Below are 10,178 nucleotides of genomic sequence, written 5' to 3'. Positions count from 1 at the left end.
CGCAGCGAATAACGATTCGCGGTTTTCCGAATTCCATTTCGATCAGGCCACTGCTGCACTGTTTACCTTTCCGTCTCGCAAACGCAAGCTAGCGTACTGGTCGTTATTTTCCTAGGTTGACCCAAATCGCTGGAACATAATGAACATTTCGATTCCCACTGTAAATTTGCTTATGTTCTTCTGGTGTTGCGAACCGTCGAATGCTGGCTCGAACGGAAACATTCAGGGAAAGACAGGTGTTTGTGAAACCTGCCACAAGTAGATTACCAATAGTTTTGACGAGTGGCGTTCAGAATACTTTCACAAATTTTAATTCATTTTACTACGATTCTTAGAGAAATTAGACAAATTTAATTTCCTCCTGTACTAAATACAAAACTCACAGTTGATAATGTTGTAAAGTTAAAGAACAACATTGTAACAGTAAAATATATTCCTATTGCTCCAATTATCATATTTTGATAAAAATTTAATGTAGTTTTATTTTCTTCCACTATCTGTTTTGCACCTTTTGTTGCTGCTTTAGTTTTTTTTATCTAGAAATGTAATGAATGACTTTACCTAGTACTCATATTGTTATAAAGCAATTTTATAAAAAATGATAATTATTGATTGACTTTGTTATGCAATGACACATTACAAATCATACGGAAATAATTGCATATCCAGAATGGTTAAGATGTAAAAAAAGAGAAAAAGAACGATATTTTAAATAATACTGTAACTTACCGTCATTTTCTTAGTAAATTATAGGTACAAGTATTTAATATATTTAAACAATTAATATCTATTTAACAATCAATACATGACGTAGACAATCTCGTAAGTATTTAAAATTGCTTAGGGTTTGTTAAAGCCACGTGAAAGATGTCATATGAGGAAGTCTCTAGGTTAACATTCCATAATCTATATTTCAATACAGATACGTAAATATTAATAGTCATCATTTTTTACGATTCATAATCATTCGAAATTCGAAGTTCTAATAAATAATTGTAAAAAAGGGTTACTTTAAACTTTTTACTAAATAATGGAAGTATAATGGAGTATAGAAATAATATCTTATGATTATATATTATATATTATATATATATATATATATATATATATATGCATATATATTTATATATATATAAGAAAATTGAATTTGTCTAATTATATTGTATACATATTCACTTGAGAAACTAAAGGACGATAGTAAAATTAAATATTTAAATTATTAATTCGTCAGTTTAATTGCTAATCTCTTAGGTATAATAACTCCTCCATTTAGAGATCTATTTCTTTTTTTTTACGCATCGCCTAAAGGAATATTCAATTGTGAACGTTGTATAATTTAACAATTTTTATGAATTTCAAAAGAAAAGTATGATGGACTCAACGTAAAAATATAATTTCGGTATCGACGAGAGCTAGTATGTAGTATACGGTATAACCGGTAAAAATTTCACAGAAATCGACCATGTAGTTTTTAAGATTTTATCTATGCCAAACGGCAAAACTATGTTTCGAGAAAAACGCGTTTAAAGTTTTATTGCGGAAAAAGTAATAAATTTGTGAAAACATTACTTGTAACACCGATCGTCGATCTCAACTTCATATAAAATATCTTTGGCTTCCTCGTATTTATCATTTAATTCTAGCCACGGAGCTATGCGTTCCTAAGATTTACATAGCATCTGAGATAAATTTAGGTTTCCTAATCCTTAAATTACGTATCCTAATGGAAGATCCTGATGTAGAGACGAGCTGATTAGTATATTAACATATTCTATATACTCGTAATATACCATAATACTTTTATCGATTTGCCCATCTGACCTGATATCGCTGCCAACTAATAACACTTTCGATGCATTGAAAGCAAATTTTATGGTATGATCGTAAATATATCGCTCGAAAAATGCAGGGAAATACAATTATTGCGCGTGAACCGCAATTTTGTCTTCGTCGATCATCATACCTTCCACGTGTTGGGCGTGGCCACTGATCGAAGATATATCGTTAACGCGGAGTTTTACAATTCCTGGCGTCGCCGGTGAAGAATTTCGCTCTTTTGTGACGCAAACATTAGTACCCTTCGTCCCCTTCTCGTTCGCGAAAATACAGACGAACTAAAATTGCCGTGGGGCGCGCTCGCTATTGCGAAAAAAAAGTCGTCTGCACGTACGAAGAGCGAACTGTGAGGGTTAAATGCAGTGGTAAATTATAAATCATTTTAACGAGCTTTTGATTACCAGGGTTTTTTATGCGACGGACATAAAAGTGTCACCACCCATCGAAATACCTGGCACGTTTGCCCCCATCGTTCACGAACCTTATCCACGTGACACGTATTATTCCTCCGTGCGATCTACTTATGCAACGCATCGCGTGATAATCGAACAATACTATTACGACACGAACACAAAAATCTACATCAGCCAGATATGCGCTATTATCTATTGCTCCAACTGACAAAAGTATCGGTTACATTTCGTGGAATATGATATTAGGGATAGTCCATTAACAAAGAAAGGTTTTAAGGTAGAAAGGAAGCATCGAGAACGTCTATGTTTTTTATGGAGTGAGTGAAAAAGGCGATGCCTGCCACGGGTGATCCCTAACAACATGTAAATGAGTCATAGCACGAATCCTAGCCTGTCGGAGTTAGTAACAAACGATGACTCATTAAGGAAGTCTATAAGTTTCCATTTTTGGACTTTGCAGACTCTTGCTAGCGAAAACCTATTTCGATAGGATTGCGAGACAAAGTAAAATATGCGAAATAAAAAAGGGGAGAAAGAGCTCTGAACGAACAAGCTTTCATATTGCATAGCTAGGACGTTACATATAATTTCAAGGAATTTTCAGCGGCGAATTTTAATAAAGTCGCTCGCGCAAGCCAAATATTTCCGTAGTTTCTAGTAGCGAGCTCGTTCAGCCAGGAAACAAGCAGCGGATAAAATCTTCGTAACGTGGCGTGTCTCCTTCTAATTAAGTTGCCAAAAATGCAAAGAGACGAAAAACGTGTAGGACCGTTTGCTTCGTTTCGAGGAAAATTCGCGATTCGTATGTATACATTTTCTATTAGACGTGGCCGTTCGTCATTACGAACGTCTCGTTAATAACATATCCGCCACTTTGTCAAAAGCGTCTGTAGAAACATCCATGAACCAACGCCCGTTCGCCATTGATGTTATCTTTGCAGGAGAGCTCGCCAGTTCTTTGAAGAACCGCTTTGAAAAGCGAAGCAACCTGCGGCCATATAGACGTCGAAACGAGTAAAATTGGAACCCGAATCGACATACATGTTACAGACGATCCATTAAGTCTGACCGATTGCGGACACTAAAGAAAAGTAGATATCGCTAAAAGAGCTTTGAGCATCGACGGTATTTGCATTAACGTCTTAGATTAGAAATACGAACATCTTTTTACATCCATTTGCCTGTATATTAATCATTTAATATCACGATTATATGTTCATTCAATAAATATTGCGAAATTATCTTTTAAATTTTGAACAGAAAAAAATAATCTTGATGCCATTGTCTAGATATCTTTGCTGATAGATGTTAGGAGACTACCTCGCTATCTGTGTTTAGCAAACACACCCAAGAAGACAAAAATAGTTTACAGTTCTAATAATTCATCGTCTGCATATTCGCGAAGTTTCGTGGTGGAACTAAATAAGGTCGCTACGGTGGGCTTTCCGTGCGTTTCATTTTTTAGCAGGAACATTGAACGATCGCCGGAGAAATAAGACACGAAAATTGCCGTTTTATCAAGTTTTTCGTGGGAATTCTTTGGAAGGCTCATACATCACTTAGGAAAGAGCCGGCCGGCGTTATCCGCGAAAAAATAATAGCCAATCCTTTATGTTTTTAGGCGGCACTTTTTCTTGACAGAAAGTAAAGAGAGAACGCGACAATCCTCGGGCGACTAAGTAGATTTTGATCGCGCTGCGAATACCTGTCGATGCAACGACCCGGAATATCGACGACCGTGTACTTTTAACAACGTCGTAAACCAAAAATCGACTACGACGACAACCGGCTGCAGCGTAGTGGATGGAACGGAAGCTGCTTCGCCGCTATAAATTCAAATTAATATGGAGAAGTTTCACGCGTGCCTCCTTGCAAATTACTCCGGCCTCTCCCTAACCCGTGGCGATCAAATTATAAAGTTGCGCATTCCTCAACTTACTACTTTACGGCGGCTAACTTTGCGGCAAGGAGGAATTACTCAGATTTAAAAGCTGATGGAAGTCAATCCGTCGGCATCCACGCCAGTTCACCATTGGCCCTTTAATGGCCCCGCATATTCTATTTCGTAAAGTATCTCATGCGTAGGGACGATCGTGAACTTCCTTCCTCTAACGACCGTACTTCGAATATTTTCAATCTGACGCTTGAAAAATATTCCGAGGATATGTATAAGCGTACAAGAGGTGAAAATTGAATGTTATTTTAAGTGACCGCGAATTTTCAAATTTTTTATAGTAGCTTTCGTTGAAGATTATAGCGAAACATCGTTACAAATAATCTGCTTAGAAATTATTCGATATAATTCCATTGAGACAATGACGAAGGCATGTTCTTTGCAATTACCGATTAGTACAAACTGAAATGGATCATTTACTGTTCTAGCATGGACTTGTTAAAGAAAATACGTCCTCTATATTGTATATTTCAAGCGTTACTTAATTAGAAAGACAGTCGGTTACGAGTTTTCAGATTTTTAGAATTTCCAGGAAGAAATCACGACATTTCTGTGATTCACCACGGTTATAAATTCGTTTAAATAATTCAGAGAACCCGATATAGCCACGCAATAATGGATTCTGTGTAAATGTTACGTAACCGGTGACTGTCTTCGAAAGTTAGCGGCACCGGAAAGGATCTGAAAAGTAACACCGTGGAAAAGAGCAGAGATGAATCGTTTTCCTCCAGCTAGATCGTTGAGCTAAAGTTTTCGAGGAAGAACTTGAGTTCGTGCCATTCTACGGGGTAATTAAATTGAATGTTCCTCGCGTAGAAAGTGGCAAGCAGACGGTCTTCCCTCGCACACGCCTAACCGTTCCGAGGATAGCTGAATCGAATGGAGGGAATTCGTCGTGAAAGGGCCTGATTGCTCGCTAATCTTCGCGAAATTGCGCCGCGCGTTGAGTCGCAGTTCAGTTAGTCGAAGACCTCGAACTTCGAGGCATTGTTTCGCAATTCGAGGTTTCGAAGTCGCGAGGGAACGATTAACGTACGACAACCTGCGCTCCTTCCTGTCTTCGTGAAATCAACGATCACGCTTGCGCGTTTTCTCTCTCTGCAGTTTTCTACCCTTAAATTCGTTCTATATTAAAATAAATTGAAATATGAATTGGAGAAATGAATGATATTTGAAAGTTTTTTGGAAATACGTAATGTAAAGTAAAATTAGATTATCGCAAGTAACCTACAATTTAGTAAATATTCATAGTTCCGAGCATAAAACGCAGTTTGTTCTTTCCGGAAAATACGGATTTTTCGGAATGCGACGAAGTACGTGCTAACGCACCAAGCTGTACTGATATCGGAAGTTTTATTGCACACAAACATGCGGGCCAGTTGATTTATTAACTTAAAACAAAGAAACGGTTACGCGCACACCAGTCGAAAACCGAGTTGAGCAAGTCGAAAGTAGCTTTGAACATTAAGGACGATATATTTATGCGACGGTCGCGCCATTGCGGTCCCAATAACACCGATACGCAAGCACAAGACACGAAATTGTGTTATCTGTTCGACTATAGGGAAACTAACCGGAATTCCACTGTGGCTATAAACATGACACTCCAGCGTGTGTATGGGAACACGAGCTCGTTGCCGTGGGCATTAGATACCGTCCTCTTCTACGCTCGAACATTTAGACAAGCTTTCTTCCATCCTAAATCGTATGTTTTTCTTCGCTTCTATTGTTACAAGCTTGTCCAGTAATTGTCACGCGTTTCCAACCGATGCTCTTCTAAAACTCGTCTATGTTCCGTTGGTTTACCATGGAACGTTCCTCCGTGACGCACTATTTGTGCAACACACGGCTGTTCGTATAACACGCGTTCGTTCGATATCTATGAAACATTTGTCTAAAAGCAGAAATCATCGTCCATCGATTGGAAGCGATGCACAAAGCATTTTATTCCGCGAAATTTCGTGCGAACGCGTTTATTTTCTCTCGTGACAATAGCGGAACGTTAGTCACGGGGAAACACGAACTTCACGCTGCGCAAACACGCACGCGACAGTTTTTCGTTTTATCCGGATGGACACGCGATACGCTCCACGATTTTATCGTCGAATTTCTCCGAATATCGCGGAAACGACGTTACATTTTTTCGTTCGTCATTCAGAGCCATCCGTTAGCCATCCATAGCGGTGTGTAAACGAAACGATATGCGCTTGAAAATGTCGGATAGAAAACGATGATGACCTCGAACGCGTCGTTTATGAGTCAGAGGAGACATCGTCTCGAAGAAGAGGCCCTCGTCGTTCCACCGACAATACCCGCCAGACCTGGCCCAGCGGACAGGCCGTCGTTATTAAACCTAAATCATTTGCGTCGACTGCGACTGCCATAATTCACAGCCGCCTTAGTGAAATATGATCGGCGTTCAAATTATTATTGTGTGCCTCGAAAACTCTTCTGGCTTCGCGCGAGACCGCGTCTACGGATCTCTTTTTCTTCTTCGTACAGGCGCGGTCCTCTTCGAGACTCCGCTCGGTCTGATCTCTTTCCACGCGTCATCTCAAGACGTTTCGCAGTCGGAACGATTCCGTAACGCGTCCATGATTTACTGCACGTGTCAGGATTTAACTTAGGAGTTTTAAGGGGCCGCAAACTCGCACGGCCATTCTTCTCCCTACTCTTCTCTTTCTGATCCTTGACAGGCCTGTGTTCGGGTTCCACCGAACACTGAAACTCGTTGTCGAATCCACCCGTCTTCCGAGAAATTTGTATCCACCTCAGTACGATCCGACTCGTTCTATTTCCGAGGATTTAGCGAGTTTGTGGTTTCCTCCGAGATTCCTTCCATCTCCGTATTACACACATACTTAGATTATGGTTACAGTGGATGCGTGTCCTGGCGTACTATTGTTTTAACGAATACGTTGGAAGAATCAAATACTTGGATGACGATAAGAATATGCGTTTCGGTGTTCGGATGCTTCATTTTTCAGAACGGCAATTCGACAGAACTTATAGGTACAGTTATGCGTAGAGATATCGATGCCAGTTTTCGGATCGGTAACGAAATTGACGATAATCACTAGGGAAAACGTTGATTCGATTGAAATGGAAATGGTCGGTGACACGTGGATAGAGATACGTTATTATTATTTCACCGCAGAACACCGGGCTTCCCTGGCTGGATTTAAAATATTCAAAACAAATCAGGCAGAAACGACCGGCTGAAAGAGCATAGCCGTCGCCGCATCCCGCGCTTTCGTTTTGTAAGGCCGTAGACTCCCACCGATAATGCACAGGTAATTAAATATCGTTATGTGATTATCTTGTTCAATTGTTGATTACAATATTCGATGAACCGTTAAACGATATTATCATCGTCTGCGAATCATTTCCACCATTTCGCAGTTTGACCTTTCTATAATGCACGCTACGTTTCACTGCGTACATCCTGGCGCGCTCTCGTTATTCAATTAGGCGTTATTACCGTCGTTTCATACGTCGTATCGGTGGGAATTGTTCCTCCGTAAAATGCCCGTTTATGAGGATTCTTTTCATCCCGGGTGGTTTGGTGGTCATGTCGTTACGCTTTGTTCGTTTCGTGATTATAAATAGCTGCACGAAGCTATTTATTTCAAACCCGAACGAGAAACTATTAATAATTATTCATGTTATGTAAATGAGCAGGCTGGACGTGTCGTGGACACGGCGCATATATACGCGTTTTCCTTTCTATAAAATTAATTCGCTGTTATAAATTATGATGATCGGTCGTTTACACCGGTGTCGCGTGTATCTCTGCCCAATACAAATACCCGTCCGGCCATTCGGTACAGTGTAATATCGAAATCTCGCAACATACGCCGCATGATGTTGTACCGCGCGAGCAAATGGCTGATCAGAATCGTTAAGGCCGCGTACATCTTATTTATTAGTCGTGTAACCGTGTCGAGCGCGGCCAACAAGGCTGGGCCCCGGTAAGGAACGATGCCGAGCCGAGCTTTGATGAATAGTCCCTGCTTACGTATTCACTTAAGCCTCAATAATGACTTTATAAAACACGGTCCAACGTTCGATGACTCGTTATCGTTCGTCTTTCACCGATCCTAATAGCTAATTGGAATGAGAAAAAGAATACCAAGGTTGAAACGTGATGGGAAACGATCCGCTGCTGTTTAATTACCCCCGAGCATTAATCGAGCTTCGATCGAATGATGAAACGTCATCGGTTGCAAACTGGTCGTACCGAACAAAGAATCATTATCGTCAATCGATCTAACATGCATTTCGAGGAATGAAATCGACATATTTAACGAATCAATATTTGATTTATATTCAGCCGTTTCATCGTTCTGCTCGTACTATTACATTTTAATTACTTTTCGATCAATAACGTGCGTATACGTTCAAAAGAGTAAATTCACCGGAATTATTCTTTTGTCGGCAATTCGACTGAGCGTCCCAACAGGCAACGATAACCGTGGATCCCGATACGCGATGTATTCGTAGTTGTAACGTATACACGATGAATACGAAATTACCGAATGAACTCAAATTGTCCTGACCTCTTATGGAGAAAAGGACACGCCTCCGGGACGTACTCGACAATTCCTTTATATCATTTGCGTTGTTAAGTAATTATACGCACATTCGTTTCCACAGAAAAGACGGAGTCATTGTGTTTGTATGTAAGTATGTACGTGCTATGTGTGCGCGTGCGCGCGCGTGTGTGTGTACATCTGCAAAAGGAAACAAGTCAGAACATTACAAAGTATAGGTGAGACCTGGAGAAGGCTTGATTACTTGAAATTAGATTCCCAATGAGCTTAATTTCTAGAAAGGGTTTCTCACAATTGGTGTCCTCGCGCACCAGTTGGCGTTGCTCGACGAAAACCCCGTACACTTTTAACCAGCAAAGTACATACATGACGCGGGAAACGCGGTCATCTCGTCAACAGTATATTTAAAAGTAATTGGTACAAAGCAGCGTGTTTGCGAGTCTCGCTTTTACCCGAATAACTTGGCCTCGTTGTTACGACGCAGCTTCCCTGGCCCGTTGTGAATGTAGCATTAATCACAGAATTAACGAGAACACGTAGAACACACGTTTTGAATAATGTCATGACCGAGCGTCAAGCGCTTACGTTTCTCTATGCAAGAAAACAAACGTTCCTTGTCTTTGTATGTACACGTCCCTCTACTGTAATTACTGCGTAACGATAATCTACTTTTTACTCAAGCACGATAGCGTATCTTCTAAAAAAACAGACGTAAAAAGATTAATTTGTGGCAATATAGCGTTGTTAATAACGGTGATGGAAACAATAACCATAAGGGCTTGCGTTTTGTATCTTTGAAATATATTTGAAAAAATTGCCTGCCTATAAAAGAGAACGATTATGATTCGTCTCTAACGTCTAGAAACTGATATTTTGAAACCTGCGACATATCGTTGAACCATTAAGGATGATAGGAATTAATTTTAAAAATCTGACGCAAAAGTACATGTTGCTTACTTTATTTTACAACCAGGTATACAATTTTAGACTCTAAATATATTCAGTAATTTCTCCGTAATTGCCTGTAGTGGTATTTTCATCAATAAAACTAGCTTTCAGGTTCGAATTACAGTAGTCAACTGGAAGCTCGAACGAAATTTCATTCCGATTCTACTACCATTTATTTTTCCTGCTTCCAGTTGGCCGTATTTAAATGTATATAGTTAGAACGATAATGGTACAACGATCGGTCTAGGTATAATTCCAGAATATATATTTCAAAGAGCGTAGTCGGAGCTATTTACGTTTCCGAACATCGTGGCCTAGCCACAAGGGTAGAAGGATTAGTCAACCACTCGTTATATATCACGGGTTTAAACCACAGACTGCCCGGCCAGGTAAAGTATCTACAGGGTATAAACATTCCGACCTGTCGGCCGTACCGAATTATGGCGGAGGCGAGCGTGACGAGAAAGGCGTTTT

General features: G+C 39.9%; 1 protein-coding gene across 1 annotated transcript; it reads right to left on the bottom strand.

The window, feature by feature from the left end:
• Nucleotides 1-350: 350 nt before the first annotated feature.
• On the bottom strand, nucleotides 351-990 carry LOC117151858 (transmembrane protein 208-like). The gene is made up of 2 exons (XM_033321723.1): nucleotides 730-990; nucleotides 351-536 (listed from the first exon to the last, which is right to left on the bottom strand). Exons 1-2 carry the CDS (start codon nucleotides 733-735, stop codon nucleotides 351-353), a joined length of 192 nt encoding a protein of 63 aa, XP_033177614.1. The 5' UTR covers nucleotides 736-990.
• Between the last annotated feature and the right edge of the window lie 9,188 nt (nucleotides 991-10,178).

The sequence above is a fragment of the Bombus impatiens genome, unplaced genomic scaffold, assembly GCF_000188095.3.
Source record: "Bombus impatiens unplaced genomic scaffold, BIMP_2.2 scf_0487, whole genome shotgun sequence".
Classification (NCBI taxonomy): Eukaryota; Metazoa; Arthropoda; class Insecta; order Hymenoptera; family Apidae; genus Bombus; species Bombus impatiens.
The sequence above is the reverse complement of the archived record's forward strand: the minus strand, read 5'-3'. Positions and strand labels throughout refer to the sequence as shown.